Source organism: Crotalus tigris, unplaced genomic scaffold (assembly GCF_016545835.1).
Source record: "Crotalus tigris isolate CLP2741 ecotype Arizona unplaced genomic scaffold, ASM1654583v1 scf7180000023718.2468807, whole genome shotgun sequence".
NCBI lineage: Eukaryota > Metazoa > Chordata > Lepidosauria > Squamata > Viperidae > Crotalus > Crotalus tigris.
Genome location: NW_024100137.1, coordinates 920,167 through 942,452, shown reverse-complemented (window position 1 = coordinate 942,452; position 22,286 = coordinate 920,167). Strand labels below are relative to the sequence as shown.

Genomic DNA, 22,286 nt, shown 5'->3' with positions numbered 1-22,286 from the left:
GTGGGGATTCTGGACATTCAAAACAAATAAAAACAGCACTGACTAATACTGAGGTTTTAGAGAGAAAAATGCTTACATAATCAAATGAGCATTCAACATCTGGCAATTTTAAGTCAGCTTAATGAACCTGAAACCAGAACAATATATATATATGAGAGAGGGAGAGAGCTGAGGGTTGCAATACTAAACAAATAAATTATGTTCTGAGGAAAAACCGACTGTATTCCATTGTAAATATCTAACAAGCCAAAAAAGAACTACAGCCTCCAAAAATTACAACATTGTATTCAAAAAGCAGGTCTTATTTAAATACTTTAATATAAAAATATTTAGAAAGCAAGTTACAATTGAAAAGCGTGTAAAAATTACTTAAGATTCAAGAACCCACTGCATGTTCTTCTTAAGATCAGCTATTGCAATTAATTTATAAATTGTTCATCCAACACTTGTACTACAAATTTTGATCTTCCCGTTGTTGACTGCAAAAAAACCTGCTGCTTTTTTCCTTGAACTACATTAAGATCATGAATTTGTGGAAAACACTTGAACACACAGTGTTTCCAATAAAGTCAAGATGGCCAGCTTCCAGCAGTTTGTTGATAATTTGGGCCATGCCAACCATTTTTAATTAATCAGTAAAAGGTTATTGTCGCTTTTCCGCCTGTAGAAAGAAGAAATAGTTCATTATTTTAGATCAGCAAAGGAATAAAAAATGTGGGCAGGAGGTATGAGTGGACCAGTCAAAATGTTAGCATTAGTGATCTGTAGGTTTCCATCCCTCTCCAAAATAATAACTGGCCTTTATGTGCCCTTCCTTGCCATCTTTATCCCTCTTCTCAGCTGCATACTTCCAATGGTTGCCATTCTGTGCCTTAAAAAAGTAATTCGAGAAGAAAAGCCCAAACTCTGTGATTTTATCTAAATTACTTAGAGAATACAGCAGATGATAAGCCTCTCCTAGGCCTTCAATTGAAATAGCAGATATTCCATAAGCTGTTTATCTTCACAGTGGGCCATATCTATTCAAAATCAGAATCCATTAACAAAATCATGACATAAGACTTCAGTCACGTCTACACATCTGTCCAATTTTGACCTAAAAATACTTGGCTAAGTCAAGTACTAAAAGTTATATATACTGCAATAATGAAATATTATTGAACAGGAAGCAGTTACTGAGGAAGTTTTTAGAGGAATGGATCAGAAGCGCCATCTGCCCTAGTTGCTTTAATCTATATTCCTGCATTCAGCAATTGTACTCATTGCATGTCTAATTCTATTACCTGAAATCTTGTTTATTTCATCATCATTAGCTAGCTGTTTTCCTACATGGTCATACCCTGTCCTCAGAGAGTTTATAAAAGACACAGCTGTTTTCCTTCTGTGAAGCTGTTACAATAAAAATCTTTTTTCCCAGAGTAAAAAACTTGCAAACTTATATTTTGCTTTGTTTTCTGTTTCAATCACAGAATATCTGCTAATTATAGATATCTTTGAAGTTTGCATCATCCTACTTTTGCTTTGCTTTTTCTTCAACTCTCCCCACCAATGGCTTCATTCTCATCCATTTCAGCCTACTATCTCTTGTGATTCATTTTCTCAAACCAAACTTTTTCCTGGCTAGGTTTCTATAGTTCCTGCTTTTTTCTTCAACAACATAAAGACTTGCTGACTTGCTGACTGAAAGCATTATGATTTCTTCAGTGGGCCAGCATATTTCTTCTTTGTATCCTTTTAATGGTCACAAAAACAAGTTTGAGCCTCTTCTCTTGTCATTATTAGATTACCTTGGGAATAATGCAAATAGGTGCAATGACAGATTCTACAATATAATCAGGAGCCGGAGTACAGGTTTTATGCAATTATTGTTCATACTACTTATGCTTCAACTAATACCTAAATTTAATTCAAGATGAACATGAGACTGCTCTCCTTGTTTTACTGACCAAGTCTATGAATGAACTTGCAAATGCAGTTTTTGCTTACTGAATAGTTTGAAATAATTGTGTGTAGAATTGTTTATACCAGTGATTCTCAACCTTCCTAATACCGCGACCCCCAACCATGTGGTCGTAAGTCGAGGACTACTTGTATTTCCCTGCGGGCGGGGCAGGAGGTGCGCACGCTCCGCCTCTTCTCCTGCGGCTGGAGTGCCGTGCATGCGTGGTGCCGCCCCCTGAGCTGGCTGAGGCGCAGCTGGCAAGCGGCAGCGACAGCACAGGCTGACCACCGGCTGGGCCACCAGCTAGCCCAGCCCAAGGGAGTAAGCCACCCGCCAGGCCCCACGCGCACCAGCAACCCTCCCTGCTAGCCTTACCTTGGCCACCGCACGTTCGGTGCAGCGGCAGGCAGGCCCAGGCACTCCTGGGCGGCCATGGCACGCGGCAGCGAGGGCGCAGGGCAACCACCGGCTGGGCCACCAGCTGGCCCAGCCCAAGGGAGGTAAGGCACCCATCGGGCCCCATGCGTGCCAGCAACCCTCCCTGCGCCCGCCGGCCTCCCACCTCCAAACTCTGCCCCTCTTTTACTTACATTTAGTAGTTGCTCAGCAGGGAGGGGTGGAAACGTCCAGACAGCTCGCCTTCGCTGCAGACAACTTGCAGCACCATTTGCAGACTGAGACTTTTGGCGGGCTCAGCAGGGCAGAGACAGCCTTGACAATTCCTATTGGCTTTTGAAAGCCAATAGAATTAGACTCTATTCAAGAGAGTCTATTCTATTGGCTTTCAAATGCCAATAGAATAGAGTCTCTTGAATAAAGTCTATTCTATTGGCTTTCAAAAGCCAACAGAATAAGAGGGAGTAGCACAGCTAAGGGAAAAGGGGAAAAAATGGCGGACTGCGTGTTTGGTGACCCCCGTGAAATGGTCGTTCGACCCCAAATGGGGTCGCGACCCACAGGTTGAGAATCGCTGGTTTATACAAACTCAGTCAGTATCTAGGTTTTATTGCCATACATAGAATGTAAAAAGTATTTGAAATATCACCTTTCTGAAAATGGGATTCTTGAGTCTTGAAAATTCAATTTTCTTAAAGTATCTTAATTTTTAAAAAATTGGGAATGTTATTGGGATGTTTACGGAATTAAGACTAATAATGCAATCCCCACCTCCGAATATAATTAAGGTCCTATGCTTTCATTGCTAAAGCGTTTTGTTAATGCTTCATGCATCTTGAAAATCTATCCAATATTATTTAGCTTTATGGGAACCAGGTTGCTAACCATGGGATTTTGTTTTTTTAAAAAAATCCTCTATTAACATTACACATAAATCCAGTTATAGAAAAGCTGTTACCTCTTTCTTGCTTGTCAACAAACTTATTAAGTAAAGATAAATAATAAACTTCACCCCAGAAAATAATTTGTTCCAGAATGGGTACAAACTTTTCATGTTTTTAATTTATTAATTAATTTGTAAAAAAAATACAACCAATGATATAAAATTCCGTTTATGCCATAATGGAAGCAAACTTAACTGCTCCTAAGAGCAGAATTCTTCCCCAGGAAAAAGAATTATGATTCCTTCATTTCCTAAATTTCAAGTCGCTTTTCAATGATAAGTACAAAAAAGGGAAAGGTGTCAAAAATTCTATTCATGTTTCCAGCTATGTTTCATAAAAGAGTCCATAACAAGAGAACTCAAGTATATGCAGGAAAAATATATAATGAATCAGGGGAATAAAATACTGACCTCGTACAGCAACAGATGTTCATGGATGTCTGCTGTCCTAGGCCATAATTTTCATTGTTGGATTTTTTTAGAAATTCATGAAGATCTGTAACTGGGACCCCAGTTTGTTGATATTTCTGAAACAGGAGTGTATAGAATAATCTCTTAGGAAACAGTTTTACTCACATTACTCTACACTGCCTGGACTTCCTATTTCTTGACCTATTGTGGGAAGGGGGCATGATTTGTGAGAAGAATTATCATTTAAGCAGAGATCTGCAGCCTGAAATATATTGGAAGATTAAAATCTAATGTTATTTATGCTGCTCACAAAGAGAGAAAAGTGCTTTCTTGAACATCTTATCTTCTTACCTAATTCTGCTAGAGTACTTCATCTATTACTTAATGAAACCACAAATATCCTTTCACTTCCTTGATAAGCATCATTCAATTTGCTTTCTGAATTAGATTGTTCATCCTGAAAGTTGTATTACAGTGGTACAGTTAACTTTCTTACTGCTGTATAAGGATGACTGTGATAGGGAAGGACCAACTTCTTCTGCTTTTCCCAGCCTCTTGTAGTTTACTCAGCTACCCACTTCAGAGAAGCTACTTTAGACGTGGTAATTACTTCAAGGTTGAAAAATAAGTGTACTCAAGGAAAAGGTTTCTAACTTTTTAGTATTTCATTAACAGGCACATATACACTACTAAAACAACCTTTAAAACAGGTGTCCCCAACCCCTGGGCTGTGGCCTGTTCAGAACCAGGCCACGCAAGTGGTGGGTAAGAGCACATGTGAAGCTCCACTTGCGCAAGCGGCGGACACACTCATGTGTGCAAAGTTCCATTTCCACAAGCGGCAGGAACACATGCGTGCACGTCTGCTGCTCACATAGAACCATCCTCTCTCTTCCAGAAAGTTTGGGGACCGCTCAGTGGTGGGATTCAAATACCTGAACAACTGGTTCTCTTATTTGATGCAGGCCTGAGCCTCTGATGCTTAGAACGGACTTCTGGAAGTAGCATCACGCACTTCCGGTGGGCTGTTCTAGGCCTGGGAGGCCTCCTCCAGGTCTCCAATTCCTAGAAGTGGCATCCACACACTGCCGGTGGGCCGTTCTAGGCCTGAGAGGTCTCCTTCAGGCCTCCAATGCCTCCTCTAGGCCTCACAGGCCTAGAACGGAGTTCCAGAAGTAGTATCCATGCACTATTGGTGGGCTATTCTAGGCCTCAGAGGCCTCCTCCAGGCCTCCAAGGCCTAGATTGGACTTCTAGAACCCAGCCAGTTCTCTGAATTCAAGTAAATTTAGCTACTGGTTCTTTCGAACCAGTGCAAACCGGCTGAATCCCACCACTGGGATCGCTGCTTTAAAAAGCACTGTATCTAATGAGAATTTTCAAGCTTACACATAACATTTTATTTCTGAATGTTTCTCTAACTGAGCTCCAGATCACCTTCAAGAAGATTCCCATAGACTGAAATAGTACTTAACACAGTATATTTTACCTTTATGGTGTCATACGCATCTGTAATGAGGGCAATAAAGAGGCTGAGTATCATATATATAAAGAGGCTAATGAAGGAATACAGGTATAATCGACTGAATAACCAGACTATGGTACTCTTCTGCTGGATCTGAGCAAATGTAGCAAACATGTCATCACCATTGACTAAAGAAAAAAGACATTCTGCTACGGTGTTCATATCTTCAAACTAGAAGTAGAGAGCACAGAACATAACCAACATCAGAAACAGCTATTGTGGCATTTCAGAATAATTTTAGACCAATCTTCTTAAAAAAAAACTAATAAAGAAGTTACAACTCATTAGTAAAAATCAAAACATTGCTAAAGCTGGATTGAACAAAGACAACAAAACATCTGCAGAAAAAAAATGTAGATTTCAAAGAGTGCAGGTTTCACATCCGATAAAGCATCTTTTTTCCAAATTGTATAAATGTGCTACAGTATTCCACATAGTTTTTTTTAACAAATTAAACACAAACCATAATTCTAAAACCTGCTTTCCATGGTAAGTCTCAGTATAGTATCAATAGTCTTTAGGTAATAGATTTCACTGAAAAGCACCATTAAGGACTGTCAACCTTTTGATGGATAGAAGTTCCATATGATATGTGGAGGAGATTGAAGTTTGGGGCAATAAAACAAAATGGATACAGGTGTCCTGCACTCAAGAGAGCAGCATTTTCCAGGGTGGTGCTTAGAAGTTTTTGAACCCTTTTGAATTTTCAATATTTCTGCTTAATATGACCTAAAACGTGATTGTTTTTCACACAAGTCCAAAAGCTAGATAAATAGAACCCAATAAATAGTCAAAATGTTATATTTTTCATTTATTTATTGAGGAAATGAACCAATGTTACATATTTATGTGTGGCAAAAGTATATGAACCTCTAGTCTAGGTTTATTAGTTAATTTGAAGGAGATATAAGAGTCAGGTGTTTCAATCAATAGGATGCTAAAAGTCCTGCTTTATTTAGAGAACAGAATTCTGGGTATTCACTATCAAAGTCTGATCTTCACAATCCAGGAATGTGGAAGTATGTCATGTCTCAAAGGGATTTATAAGGACCTCCAGACTGAAAGAATTTGGATTCCACCAGTCCACTGTCAGGCAGATTGTATACAAATGAGGGCAATTCAACACTAGCATTCTTCATCCTAGAAGTGTTTGACCGACCAAGATCACAGCAAGAACAAGGCATGTAATATTCCATGAGATCTCAAAGAAAACCAAAGTAATTTCAAAGGAACTAAAACCCTATTTTGCATTGGCAAAGGTTCATGGGAATATTGAACAACGAGTGCGCATGGCAAGGATGCAAGGAGAAAGTCACGATTTTCCAAAAAGAACATTTCTGCCCACCCAGTTTGCAAAATACCATATGGATAAGACAGAAGGCTATTGGAAGACTGTTTTGTAATGGAATGAGACCAAAATTTTTTTTTAGCATGAATGAAAGTGTTATGTTGGCAAAAAGTAAACACCACATCCCATCTGTAAAACATGATGGTAGCAGTATCATGGTTTGAATCTGCTTTGCTACCCCTTGGGTGGCTTGCCATCCTGATGGAATTCTGAATTCTGAATCTTACAATTCAAAATATATGTACAAAATATAACATTGTGCAAATTCTACAAAAAAATCCAGGGTATCTGTTAGTAAAGCTCAAGGGAAAGTAAGTCATACAACAAGACAATGACCCAAAACACAAAAGGGCACAACCAACAAATGGTTAAAGCAGAAGAAAGTTAATAGTTTGGAAATGGCCCAATCTAGACTGATGTGCAGGATTGATCAACAATTATTGGAAATGTTTAAGTGCAGTTATTGCTGGTCAAGGAGGGGGCAATTACTGAAAGCAAAAGTTCATCTATTTTTGGCAGACACAAATACTGTATGTGGCTCTGGATCACTTTCCTCAATAAAAAGAATGAACAAATATAATACTTTCAGTTCATTTGTTTATTAGGTTCTGTTTATCTAGTTTTAGGTCCTGTGTGGAGAACAAAACATTTTAGATCTCCTTTATGTAGAAACACAGAAAATTCATAAGGGTTCACAAAGTTTTAAGCACCACTATATATTTCCCGGGAGCATGGCAGTCTTTAGTCTCTCAAAAATGATATCAAGATTATTTTAGCATTTGCCCTATCAATTTTTGACAAGTTCAAATGGTTTTTTTTCCCAGAGCCTTGAACTAGAAAGACAGAAAACCACGATCTTTAATATTATTTTATATTATCTTACGGAAGAAGTGATGTCTCTTTTAAGCTAACTAGCATGATACAATGCTGCCCTCTAGCAAGAAACGTCTGCAAGAGAAATCATAATGGATACATTAATCAACTTTCAAGTCACCCATAAACAAACTCAATAGTTGCATTTAATTCCTTCACCAATGAAGACTGGAGTACCACACGGTCTCTTTCTACAGATATAAAAGATTCTTTAGCAATTAGAACTATGAGTTGAATTATGAACAACTCAACTAATGTATGACACAGAGGATACCCATTTGCCTCTAAATTTATGTTTGTATGCAATAGTCTTTTATAATAGTTCTTAATTGCTTATAAAGAATACGTTTCAGATCACTTACATACCTTTTCATGATAAGGTCCTAGAACAATCCAGCCACAGAAAGTGTATCCAAGGTATATCATGCCAGCACAACAACAGAATCTGAGAACTTTGGGTAAAGATGCTTGCATTGTTAAAATGAGTACCTAGGAAATTGGGAGAAAGTCCATTAGATACCATGTGTGTGGGGGGGGGACACTCAGTTTCTGGTACTTTGCTACTTGAGCTTACATTGTAGGTTTGGAAGTAGCCCAAATATCGAATGACTCCAACCCAAACAAATAGAGTGGACGTTCCAAGAAAAATGCTGCAAACATCATAGCTTGTCAGATTCTGAAAAAAGAAGAAAAAAAGCCACTGAAAGAGGAAGAGCTGATTCCTCTTCAGATCTCAACCAGTGTTTTAGAGGTTAGGATTCTTTCAGCTATCACAAGCCAAAAGTAACTGAAGCTTTAAGGATTACCTTTGCTTTTATTTCCATCTTCATTATTGAGCCAATGATAGTCATTATGTCACTGATGATCACCAGAACATACCATCCATTTATGAACTCTAAACGATCTGTACTGCATACATGACGTTTATACTTCTCCAGGAAAAAATTCACAAATCTCTGGTTTAAAGATTAACATAAGAAGAAGAAAAAATGCTTCAAAACAAGAATGATTTACTAATTAACATCACATCACTACTATGGTAATGCCACCATGTGATCATCATAGGAATTGCATTAAGATAAGGAACCTGTAGTTCAGCTATTGCTATTGCTGAACTACAATCCCAGGATCGCTTATGACTGACTATCTTATAGGATAGAAATATTTTAGAAACAACTTCATCTATCTCTAGTGTATACACACATTATAGAAGAGAGTTATTGACTAACATTTAAGATCTCATTCTCTTTACAATTCTGCTTATTCCTGTTGTGCATTGCAAATATTCAGTCTCTGGCTGGAGAGAAATTAAGCTATTTCATACATTCTGTGTTCAACAATTTACACGGTTTGCCCCATTCCAAATGTGGAATTTTAATTACAGTTTGTTGAACCAGCCAAGGTTCATAAGTATCCCTCAACCATTAATAGGTGGCATACACAGCACACAAACAAAATAATCAAACCACTTTATAGCACTATGAAAAATAATAATAATATATTTCTTCAATTTCCAGTTTTCTTAATCCATTTGAGTAGAATGACAAGAGTTTGGAGAGAAAAGAAGATCAATATTTAAAAGTTCCAAATAGGTAATGTTATATCAACATGACATTTCTTTAGTTCTTCTAATTAATTATTAATACTTTCTTTATTATCCATTAGGCCATATCAGAATATAAAATACTGAACACAAATATGACCATATGTTAGAAAATAGCATAAAAGACAAGAATAAAAGAAAATGCAAATTATGTTTCTGTGTCCACCCTACAATTTACCCTTTCAGATTCACATATGAAATTCTTAATTATACCGAGCATTCAGATAAAGGGCTGTATTATATGTAATTTCAGAATTTTGATGCATACGGAATGTATTATTTTAATTTAAAGATCCCAATAGTCCATTTGTCTAATGTGCAATCCAAGATCTTGGTGTGTCTGTTTGTTTTACAGTTGAAAATTAAATAATATATGTTCTATGTCCACTATGTCTGGGATTCCACCTGGTGATTAATTAAACTGACTTAAATGAAAATTTAACATGCTTGAATACAGTCGAAGCTCTAATAATCAGCAACTGTTAATTGCAAGAGAATTTAGAATATGCATTTCCCATCTTCAAAAACATATCCCGCTATTACAGTTTCAGTCTTAAATAGGACTTCTGAACAAACTATATGACAAACATATTAAGAACAATTCTTACTTTCTGTTATTCTGGAAAAATAAAATGCATGAATAGAAATGAGGCATACTTACTTTCTGCAATCTTAGAGCAAGAATAATAGATCGTGTGCAGAGAATCAGGGAAGCAAAACAGCTCACTATAACAAGCCCATCAAAAACCAAGATATACTGTGTGTTCTTTTGAACTACTAAGGGAAATAGAAAAAATCAATAAATTAAAACTTAAAAAGTATAGATATTTCCAAGCCAGTCACTTCAGAGGTGATAAATTAATTGCAGCAAGTCACTTCCCTTTAAGTACAGTACATCCTGAACTGAAGCATGAAGAAACAGAAAAAAACCCATTGATCTACAGACTTTCAAAATGTAATTCTCTATCTACAGTACTTGTGAAGAATGCTTGCACAATAATTGTCTGTGTATACATTTTCTGTATTAAATGACAATATTAGCTTAGCTTAGTTTTTACGGTTTTGAGCTTCTTTGTTCAGTATTTTATTACCTCTTAATAGGACAGGAAAATCTTGATGGTGATTTTAGACATGCATTTTTCTTTGCTGAATTAAAAAAATAAAACCAAGGTAGCTTCCATTTTAGAATAATGATATGAAAAGATAAACACTGCTCTTCCGCGTAGCTATTGTTATACAAGTGCATGTCTATTTGCTCAAGAAATATGACCCAGTCAAATTTTCTCCATTGTTGACAATGTTTAAGCCATCAACGCCACAGTCTCGAGGCGAAATGGCTCTATCCATTAAAAAAAAGGGAGGCTTCCATTTTTTTTATTCAAGTGTGCATGATACTTACGAGAGCCAGATATATTCCACTCTTTACATTCTTGAATGTCAGCGTCAGTATCAAAATATATTTTCATTTTACCACTGTGAGCCATATTGTTAAAAGTAATCTGTCAAGGAAAAAGTTTTTTTTTTTAAAAAAAAAAACTATTTACACCCTAGAATGGATATGTACTTTAAATCAAATAGAGCAGCCCTTTTGTGTGGGTGTATGCCTTTGAGTCATTGTTGACTCCTGGTAATTGCCTGGAGCAGTGGTTCTCAACCTTTCTAATGCCGCGACCCCATAATACAGTTCCCCATGTTGTGGTGACCCCCAACCACTTATACATCACTGGGTGCCAGGGGCGTGGCCAAAGGGGAAAAAATGGCGGACAGCCTTGTTTGGCGACCCCCGTGAAATGGTCGTTCGACCCCAAATGGGGTCCCGACCCACAGGTTGAGAACCACTGGCCTGGAGAATTCCAATTTTTTGGAACAATTTTCTTGATAAGATTTCAAAATTGGTTTGTCGTTACCTCCCCCCCCTAGGGCTGAGAGACAACCAAGGTCACCCACTGGTTTGTGCCTAAGACAAGACTGGAACATAGTCTCCCAGCTTCTAGCCTGGTGCCTTAACCACTACACCAAACTGGCTTTGTATAGAGCAGGGGTTCCCAACTAGGGGGGTGCGAGACTATATTCCCGGGGGTGCAAAAACTTGGGTTTTCAAAATTATAGGGTATATGCATAATTCATTGCCTTTATTTTGAACTTTTATAAGGGGTGTGAGAAAATATGAGAAGCGTTCTAAGGGTGCGGGGTATAGATAAGGTTGGGAAGAGCATCCTATATACGTTTTCTTTTAAAAGCTACAAACTCCTAAATCTATTCATAGGTATCAAAGCAGTAATTCTTCAGAAAGTAGCTTGGCAATATAGTTTATGCATCTTGTTATTATCACTAAAAGATAGCAATTTACAGTAACTTTTGTCTCAACCAGTTAATTTATTTCAATTGCACCCTGAAGACTAAAACATCCAGCAGCTTACTTACTTTTTTCAATCCACTGAAGAACAAAGCTTTGTGAGTGCATTGTAGAACAGTACTAGAGTAATGGAGCAACTGTATATCTTAGTATGGAAAATTACTTAAAACAACAATCACTGCTAATTTTCCCATTAAAAATATTTATGAAATGTTACATATAGATGTACTACATACAAAAAATCCTTTGACTGGTGAATAAAGTTTCTTTATAGGTCAGTGTATTGCCCACTACAATATATTAAGCTAATGTACAAGAGATGCATAATATAGGTAGTCCTCAAGTTACGACGGTAATGGAGTTTGCCCATCTTGATCATAATTCGTGAGGGTTGTGAAAAAGGTCAGTCATGTGACTGACCTGATTTTATGAACTTTTTTTTACAATGGCTACTAGGCAACCAAATGGTTCGCTATGGGCGCAGTTTTGCCAAAAACTGGAAGTAAATGCCTGTTTTCAGCAAAACTGTCATTAAATGCAATCATGTGACCGTGAGAAGCTGCAAATGGCTGTAAATGCAGCCCCACTGTAGAGAGCCCAAAGTTCAGTCATGTGACCATGAAAGGGGGCTGGCCTGACTGTCAGAACTTTGAATCTAGGTTTTAAGTACCTCCCAGGTAAATCCATTGGAACTTCAAATAATAATTAAGTGACTGGTCATTAAGTTCAGAACAACCTGTATTAAACTAATGTATAAGAGATGCCAACATAAAAGATATTTTCTATGGGTGAAATAATAAAAAATTGCTCACAGTATTTTCAAATTCGTAACAGTCAGGTAGTTCACGAGTATGAATAGTCTGCAGATCAATGCCTTTTAGTTTAAAATAAATTTCAACCTGTATGAGCCTGGAAAAAGAGAAACCATTACAATATTTTCTTTTTCTGAGGAAACAGAAACTGGCTTTAAAAACTGCATGTTACCTATAGAACTCAAGGTTGAAAAAGGTTGAATTCTTTAAGTCACTTATATCCTTAGTGGACAGATCCTGAGGTTTCAAATGAATGCATTCTGGAAGAAGGAATTAAAAGATACATTTAAATACTTCCAAATATATGGCATAGGCTTGAGAAATCGAAAAGATGCAATCTGTAACAACATGATTTCAAAGCAAGCACAGCTTATGCAAAAGTCATTATTATCGCCATCTTCTATTTTATACAAGAAACACAGTCTCAAGTTATAATTTTATATTCTTTAAATCCAGTTTGGTATATAAGCAATATCTAAATAATAAAACCAAGAGAAGCATATAGATGAATAAACAGGCTGAGTCATACAACTTATATGAATTCTACACAAATAAGCTATTTGGGTACCCGCCCCAAACCCCTCTTCCAATCAGTCCTTTGGCTGTACAGGTAGTCCTTGTTTATCAACCACAATTGAGATTGACAACTGGGTCATTAAGCAAAGAGGTTGCTTAAAGCAACTGCAACAATGCTTATGATCTTACTTCAGTTTTCCTGTGGTTGCAAAGTTACTTTTTTGTCACCATCCTAACTGTGAGCAGTTGCTAAATGAAGACTACTTGTAGAGGTTGACACAATGTACAAAGAACTACAAAGCCTAAACACAGTCAAAAGGCATAGGCTACACTAGATAATCCCCTTACAGTTCGAAGACCCAAAGTGTTCATGAGCTTCCCATAAACCTTCTGCTCTTGCGTCTGATTGCTACAAGAAATTATAAGCTCCCATTTTATTAAAATCCAGAAACTAAAGTTATCAATTCTGGAACAAGGAAAGATCCCAAAATAGAAATAGTCAATATACATGCCACAAATAGACTCCTATGTCCGTAGCTGATCTGGCAAATACTTAAATCACAGAGCTGCAATTTGCTTCTGACTTTCAAAAGAAAACAAACCCAAAACATGTGAGATGCATTATATCATCAACCTATCTACACACTGAAGAAAAAGAATAATATAAAAATGTGCCCTCTGATTGCCTAAAGATTTCCCATTTTCACTTTTAAGCAAGCTTGAACTATGAATTTGACTGTGGTTAAATTTCCTGTCCAGTTCTCAAACAAATTACCCTACTTCCTCAATTCAGGTAGACAAGAACTGGGGGTTTATATTTCCGTATTTCACCAAGGCACACTATAACAGGAGGGAAAAGGCGTTTCTTTACTAGCAAAAAAGCGTGGTTCACATCCCAGTTTGTTAAGTTGCAAAACAACTGTCCAGTGGCACGGAGTATACTAACCACACTTTAATGATAAAGCCAGAGTCAGACTTTCAGATCAGCAATTCAATCATAGCTTGGAAAGTTAATGTCTGGCTTGTTGCCTACCCACACACATTTTTTTCACATAGCGGGCCCTGTATCTCTTAATTAGAGACTTCAGTGAGAAGCAAAAATAAACCAGGAATTATGAAATCACCACCAGGCCATTGCCTCACTTAGAAACCTAAGAAAAATGCTTTATTTCAAACTGTGTAATAGTTTCCTAAAACAAAGCATAGCATTGATCTAATGGACACAGTACATCATGTCAAAATATGAACTATGTTATAACTTGTTGTGAGGTGTTAACCTCACTTTGTGGCATCCTGAGAGCAATGCTATTGTTTTATTTACAGACAAGGCACCCTTGGGCAGCCAAGGCAAATGATTATTTGTGTATATTATGGGCAAATCTGAAATCAGACACTAACTACAAGTTTTGCCCCCAAGTTTTGAAAATCATACAAATATCAAATGGACAGCTACAGTATCGTGCTGATTCCAAAGTACCTGTTTCGATAGTACTGTCTATGTGCAAAGTATCATTAGAAGAAAGCATTGTGCCTTTCTTATATTGTTGCTTACATATCTGTAAGCCAGCCATGTCATCTTCATCTTGCTCATAACCAAGTGTGCCCAGTGATATATTCTTCAGTTGTTGGTACTAGATGCAAACAAAGAAGAAACGTTCTTTTTTTGGTAGCCTCAACTAGGATTATAAGACATCCAAAAACACAGATATTTAAACAAGAAGCTTGAAATTAGCTTTGAAACATTCCATTTATTTTCAAAACAAAGTTGCAGACCCTGATAATAGAGAGTTATTGTATTAATTGCACCGTATGGCATTCATTACCTTTTTTGCCCAGTTATACATTTACTTAGAAGCAAATCTGTGACTTTTAAAAACTTCCTTTTGGAATGACTACCGTGAAGCGTAACAAAAGTATGTCAAGTTTTTAAAAAGTCAATTGTTATTTCCCTGTGGCAAAAGAGTTGAATTGTAGCTACAGCCGCAGCAAAGGTGGCCAATATCTAGAATATTCTTTGGGCAAGCACGTGAATTTACAATTTTAACTTCTAAAAAAGTAGGCGTTGGGTTAAATAATTAGGACATGCCGAAGGCATAATCCCAGAGATTTTATATCTCTGCACTGAATCTCAGTTTCAAGTTGGGATTCAGTAGAAACATGAGAGTGGACAGCCTTTAAATCAAATAAATTCCACATTCTCAGTTCTCCTGTTCAGTTGCCCATTGAATTGACCATATTAGCATTTCCATTTCTAGTCAGATGCATGCACGTTTTTCACTCATATATTCAGATACCAATTTAAACACTTACCTGACTAATTGCAAAAAAGATGCTATTGTAGACATCTTGCTGTGTGTACACACTGCAACTGTAGTCATCTTCATCGACCCCAGCGTAGTTTTTCAGAAACAGGTGCTTAAAAGCTATAGTATTCTCCTCTTTAAAGGAAACCACCAACTGATTACTCAAACCAAAAAGGATGAGCTTTAAGAAAGAAAAGAAAGCAAGAGGAAATTGTTTTATGTCACATACAAAACAGCAGGTGGCAAGTACTTTTCAATATAAGCACCCTAGTTTGCTAAATCATGGTTTAATGCAGGCATTCCCAACATTCAAATATTCCATTTGTGGGTTCCAAATCCTCCACTATACTGAAATAGGCTATACTGAAAATTTTGAATGTTTCGTTATTGTTGTTGAGAAAGAGTTACGGTAAGTCCCACAGAGGTTGCAAGTGTCCAAAATCTAAATCCTGGGATACTGTAACCATCATAAATATGAAACAGTTGCCAAATGTTTGAATTTTGATTACATGACCATGGGGATGCTGCAGCGGTTGTAAATGTGAAAAAAATGTCATAAGTAACTTTCGTCAGTGCTGTTGTAACTTTGGACAGTCGCTAAATAAACTGTTGTAAGTCAAGGACTACCTGTACTTAAGATCTTTTCAAGATGGGATGCTACTCAACTTCTCCCACAAAAGAGAGAGAGAGAGAGAGAGAGAGAGAGAGAGAGAGAGAGAGAGAGAGAGAGAGAGAGAGAGAGAGAGAGAGAGAAGGAAGTAGGGGAGAGAGAGAGAAACATTCCATGTTTTCATAAGTGTCCGGAAGTTAAGTGATATACAAAGATCTAACAACTACGCTAATAACAAATCAGCTCTATTAATTTTTTCCAGTAGCCCTTGATTAAAATAATCATTTCCTTCACCTGAATTAATGGTTAATCTTGTAATTCTTATGGCCCAAGTTAACTTAATACACATGACACGTCAAGTGGTCCAAGGCTTCAGAGTATGACAATTTATTTATTTTTCTATCCACAGTTGATCCAGTTCTTTATATTTAAACTAAATAAAACTAAAAAGAACAAATGTGCTAGGAATTCATTCATTTGCCAATTCACATATGTGAAACCCCAACAAAGTAATATGAGCATCTTTTAAAATTTTACCTGGGTAGTAACCATAACTATCTTCAGAATCTGAAGCCCCAGTTTCCATGGTATCTGGCCTCTAGCTCTGTATTTTTCACAAGGATTCATAAAGTAGAACTTTAAATCCTTCTTTAGTGATTCCTCTTCCATGATATCTGAATCTGCTTGAGCCATCATAGTCCTGCCATTCAAAACAAAAAAACAACCCCACAGGTTGATCATTTTAAAAGAAACTAAACATATTGCACCTATACCCCCTGCTTTCATTTTGAAAGTTAACAAATGAAACTATCAGATTAAGGGAAGCAAAATTACTCTTTTTTTCAACAAAAAAAAAAAGGTTTCTTGAATCAACCAGCCATAGCCTGTTTTACATGGTATTTTAAGCAGCATGGTTCCTGAACCTGCTAGCAAATGTTAACATGAAATAAACAAAACTGAACTAATTAAGAGTATTCAGTTACTCGAATCTGTTGAAAAAGACTGTCCAGTTCTTAAAGGATTTTCAGGGTTCTTCGCTGTAACTTTGATCCAATTTACGCATTACAGTCCAAGAAAATAGCCTATTGCACTCGCTGCCCTTAAACTCTCTTTCTTACACACACACACACTTCTGTCTTGAGCCATGCATTTGGGAATTAATAACAAGAAAACTAATTTCTCTCCCTCCCCTCGTCTTCTTAGGTTGAAAAATGCATAATGTTCTCAATCCTGAAGGAAAGTTCCTCAAAGAAAGGGGTTTTTAGGATTATCTTACTTACAATTCTGTAACAGGTAACCTGGCCCCAAGGCGCTGGTAAGGAGAATTCTCACAGTAATCTTCCAACATGTCAGCAATGGATCGTACAAATAATCTTTGTTTCCTTTAACCTTTTTGCTATATTTGGCCTAGTAACACTGCACAAACAGTAGAGCTGTAAAACATGCCTCGGCTGAAGGAATGATTGAAGCCAAAGGTCTCTGTGGTTGTATATCAGCCGCCTATCTCTGACTAAATGTATCACACCGCAACACTCACTATACTCTTCCAGGAAGCCCCAAACAAATAATTCTGTCTGAATTGCAAATGCCTCAAATGCACCTTGCAGAAACAACATCACCTGGGTGCTCAAATGAGCTGGACTTACAGAGCATGGACAGCTTCCAAATGGGATGCATTGACCACAAGCTAGCTGCACCATTACAGGCACAATGTAAAACCATTTTGAAACTTGGCCCTTTGTATACGACATTAAGAAATGTTTTACATTCTGGGTTGGGCTTGGATCTGGCTACATGTATTGCATAAAAACAGCCACAAAAGCTCAAAAACCAGAATTGATGTTAGGAGCTGGCAACTTACAACATAGAATATAAAATAATATCTGAAGTCTAATAGAATATTATGTTCTACATTCTTTTCTACAGGGCCATGTTCGCTCTTCAGCTACAGTGAAACTTGTTCACAGCCCATATTTGAGGATGTTGGTCAGCTGCAAGCAAAGTGGATATGTTAAGTCTATCAGAGATAAAACAGATGTTTTAATCTTTTTTTGAGAAATAGAAAAACACAAAATTAACTGGTTTACAGTTGAATTTTGACAAATAATCTTAAGAAACCCTGGAAGCCATAAAATTTAGGCAGAGTCTGAATGTAGCCTATGCAATGGGGAATTCTTGTTTATGGCTGAACATATTTTAGAATCAGAATCAGAATCAAAATAGAGCTGGAAGGGACCTTGGAGGTCTTCTAGTCCAGCCTCCTGTTCAAGCAGGAGTCTCTATATCATTTCAGACAAGTGACTGTCCAGTCTCTTCTTAAAAAATCTCTAGTGATGAAGCACCCACAATGTCTGACGGCAAACTGTTCTACTGGTTAATTGTCCTCGCTGTTATGAAGTTTCTCCTGAATTCCAGATTGCTTCTCTCTTGATCAGTTTCCATCCATTGTTTCTTGTCCTACCTTCTGGTGCTTTGGAGAATAATTTGACCCCTCTTCTTTGTGGCAGCCTCTCAAATACCAGAATACTGCTATCATGTCACCCCTAGACCTCCTTTTTTCTAGATTAGCCAAACCCAAATCCTTCATATATTTTAGTCTCCAGGCCCTTAATCGTCTTAGTTGCTCTTCTTTATACTTGTTACTTTTTCCAAAGTCTCAACATCTGGATGCAGTATTTCAGGTGTGGCCTTACTAAGGCTTAGTCAACAATCTTGGTTAAATAATCCATGATTAAGCATGACTTGAGAACCCAGCCAGCAAATTACTGTGTATTTCTTATTTGGAAAATCCAAGTAAGAAATTGCTGTAGAATTTTCCACTCAAAATCTTTCTGTGTGGTTAACAGATCTGAGTTTAACCTTTGATAGCTATAATGCAGATTTACAGTATCACAACTGCAGTGGCTTGGCTAGTACAAGTTTCCCATAGCATTTATTTATTTAAACCACCTATATTCCCTGTTAAAAAACAGAACACAGTATACAAAATAAAGAAACTCAAGTACTAATAAAAAATGACAATGATAATAAATGACATACTTCCAGATTCTATAAACATTTCATTTGCAATCAATAAAGACCAAAATAAATAAATCCACTGGCAGGACTGGTTTAACCTCCCACCCCAAGTACTTGAGGTAATGTCCAGGTCTTTTAAGTCTTAAGAAGAGTCAGGAAGGACAGGGCCATAAGCACCTCTGGGTTGGTATTGTTCCATAGGGCAAACATTGCGACAGAGAGCTGACCTCTAGTTCTTACACAGTGACATTTCCTAATGGAAGGGATATGGAGCATGCCAACTCTGCTGGTTCTGGTGTGGCAAGCGTGTTTTGGCAACATTTCTGGCCCCTTCCTCACACACTCGCTCGCGTAAATGCTTACTTTATGCAGAATATTTCATAGATGCATACACAACACACATGTAGGCCTCAACCATAATTGAGCCCGCAATTGTGCTCATAAGTCACAGCAATCGTTAAGTGGGTCATCACATGATTGTACCTGGTTTTATAATTATATTGTTTAATGATGGAACAACCCAATCATTATCGTTAAGTTAGGACTATTTTTCTTTGCTCAAAACATTCCATAATTTTTGTAAAAAAAAAATTCTAAATCAACAAAGTATATTGTTTCCCTCACATTCATTTCCTCAATGACTTGCTAATTCTAGTCTGGAATATTTCTTCATACTATATCACATAAAATGCCACATAAATGCTCTACTGAAAACAGGGGTGTCTCCTCTTTGCCTTGGCTGCTCCCCTGAATGGCATCAGAGAAATTCGAATTCTTTTTCAGAAGATGCCTTGTGGAAGTAGGTCCACTGTGTACATAAACAGAATTGGGTACCGAGTGCTTTCTCTTTTCTAACAATAGTGAGAGATAAACTTTAGGGCTTATCCAATATATAAGGCAGAGTGAAGTTGTAGCCTCTGACAATCTGAAAAGCAGGAAGCAGCAAAAGTGTTGAATCTTTGTGTGCTACACTGCTCTCAAGTACAGTGGAAAAAGCTCCAGTAACACCTAGATACCGTATTTCAGGGACTGCACCCACTCAGCTTGCTCCCAGAACTTCCCTCCCTTTCCTATGCTCTCAGGGTAGTTTTAAGCTGAACAAAGATATGTTTCCTAGTAAAAATATTCAGCTGCAGTTATGTTATCCTATACTCCAAATGGAAAACGTGAACTAATCATTCACATTTAGGGGAATGAATTAGATTGCAAATCCTAGTGAACCAAATAGGACCTACTTCTGAATAAGCATACAAGCAGTCCTCAGCTTATGACTGGTCACTTGGCAATGATTTGAAATTACAACGGACCGCTCCCCAGGGAGGGTACTTACAACCCAGTTCTGAAGTTTGAATAGCCATGGCATGGTCACATGGCTGCATTATGGGTGCTCGGCAACCAGCCCACATTTACACTCGGTTATAGCATCCCATGATCACATGACCATATTTTACATTTTTGCCCCAAATTGGTGTTTATGTCTGGGTTATGTCAGCAAAACCGCCACATAGCAAACAATTGGTTTACTTTAAAAGTGCTGTATTCACCTAACAACAATTGCAACAAGGTTGTAAAATTGGGTTGGTTCCGTGGGTGACCCACTTTATGACTTACAACCATAATGGACAGGCTCCGTAACAGCCATAAGTTGAGTAATAATTGAACTACTTGAACCTTGAATGGCACCATAATTTAGAAATGTAATAACTTGACTCTAAGATGTATCACAATGTTGTCTGCATGGTTTCTCCTTTGATTAGGACATGGGATTAAATCTTCATTTCACATTAGGATGTGTTACGTAATGCAGAGATTTAAAAAAAACAAACCTTTTATTGGCTTTGAAAAAAAAACTGAAGGAATTTGGAAGGCCTACACACCACACTGTTTAGCCAGAGGTAACTTCTACTACAGAGGATCAAAGCCCCACTGAAATCATTAGGCATTGTTCCTGAGTCGAAGACTTCAAACTAACTTATTTACTTTAATAAAAAATTAAACCAGTTAGGAGCCACTTACCAATGGAATTCACAGCAAGACTCTGTTGTTGAAGACTGGCTTAAAGTTTGCAAAGCAACCTTTATCTCCTGCTGAGAAATACCACAATCTCTGCCTGGATTTCCGATAACCAGCCAGCCTTAGGCTATCTAAAGCAGCATTCTGCCATTTATTTATTTTTTTCAGAATCAGCCCTAAAAGTACTGTGCCACAATCTTTGGGCGCTCTTTTGTTTTGTTTCCAATGGACCAAAATTGCTAGTTAAATCTTGACAGAGGCTTGTTCCTGGGGCGGCAGCTGCATCTTAAAATACAGATAGGCCTCGACTTACAGCAGTTTGCTAACCCTTCAAAGTTACAACCACACTGAAAAAAAGTGACTTACGACCATTTTTCACACTTATAACCATTGCAGCATCCCCGCTCATGGTCACGTGATCAAAATTTGGATGCCTGACAACTGACTCATACTAACTATAACAGTTTTGCAATGCCCCAGTGTCATGTGATCACCTTTTGTAACATTCTGACAAAGGCAATGGGGATGCCAGACTCACTCAACAAATGTGTTACTAATTTAACAACTGCCGTGGCTCACTGAACAACTGTGGCAAGAAAGGTCACAACTCATTTAACAAATGTCTCACTTAGCGACATAAATTTTGGGCTCTATTGTGCTGGTAAGTCAAGGACTGCTGAATTGTACAGCCCTCTCTTGAAGGAAAAAAACAAGTTTGTTTTTTTTTAAGAGGTCCGTGGTGAGGTTTGCCTTCCGATAAATGGGCACAAGAGCCTCGTTCCAGGTGAAACTGAAGAAAGCTGCTTCTGCTCGGCTGCTGCTCCCCTTTCTTCTTTAAACCTTGCACCCACTCACCGAGTCACCCAAGGCTTTCCCTTACCCCGGGACCGCGGGGCCCCGAGGCGCGGAAGCCGACCTTAGCCACCGCCTCCTCCTCCGGCTCTAGCCTCGTCTACATACTCCAAGAGGGACACGGGACACGTGAGGAGGAAGAGACGCAACGAAGCGGAGCTGAAGCCCCACCGGCGCTGCTGTCACGTGGAACTGGAGCTGACACAGCAGCCGGCAGGCGGAAAGCCGCCACTGGCCCTGCGGTTTCTCTTCGGGGGGCTCCTCCAGCAAAGGGGACTTTAAAGATGCTTGTTTCCGCACCCGGCTGCTGCGATCTTTCCAAAGGCAGCCAGGCTTGCATCCGACGCCGCGCAGCCCTCTCTCTCTCTCTCTCTCTTTTTTTTTTTTAAGGGACAAAGCCATACCTGCGCAGGCAGTTGCGGTCAAAAGAAGTGAGACAGGCTTTAGGAGTTGGGACGCCTCTTTTCCCCCGACCCAGCTCGGGTCCAACTGTTGCTCCAGCGGCCCGCCGCCAAGACACTTTTGCAGCGGCGTTGTAGGGCGAAGAGTGACCCGCCCTGGCGGGGGCTCCTGCTTCCTCCACCTCTTAAGGTTCCTCCCCATTTCTAGGAAGAGTGGACTTTGGGTCCGATCCCCCTCCCGCCTTCCTTTCCAAACCCATCGAGCGGAGCGGCTTTTTCTTCCCCCTCTTGCTATCAGATCAAATCTAGATAAGAACGCGAAGAGAGAAAAGAATGGAACTTTGCCTCTTTTTTTTTCTTTTTG

General features: G+C 38.3%; 1 protein-coding gene across 5 annotated transcripts; it reads right to left on the bottom strand.

Moving 5' to 3' along the window:
- Positions 1–294: 294 nt before the first annotated feature.
- Positions 295–22,280, bottom strand: MCOLN2 (mucolipin TRP cation channel 2). 5 transcript variants are annotated; one of them, XM_039320993.1, is made up of 14 exons: positions 21,926–22,280; positions 16,176–16,338; positions 15,036–15,209; positions 14,203–14,356; positions 12,382–12,469; positions 12,210–12,306; positions 10,441–10,540; positions 9,703–9,818; positions 8,245–8,394; positions 8,013–8,114; positions 7,805–7,927; positions 5,182–5,388; positions 3,693–3,808; positions 295–661 (listed from the first exon to the last, which is right to left on the bottom strand). In XM_039320993.1, the coding sequence occupies exons 2-14, from the start codon at positions 16,332–16,334 to the stop codon at positions 625–627; spliced, it is 1,623 nt and encodes a 540-aa protein (XP_039176927.1). In that variant the 5' UTR covers positions 16,335–16,338; positions 21,926–22,280; the 3' UTR covers positions 295–624. The 5 variants fall into 5 exon arrangements, with proteins under 5 accessions (XP_039176927.1, XP_039176928.1, XP_039176926.1 ...); XM_039320994.1 differs by lacking the exon at positions 21,926–22,280 and adding an exon at positions 21,525–21,654; XM_039320992.1 differs by lacking the exon at positions 21,926–22,280 and adding an exon at positions 20,673–21,265.
- Between the last annotated feature and the right edge of the window lie 6 nt (positions 22,281–22,286).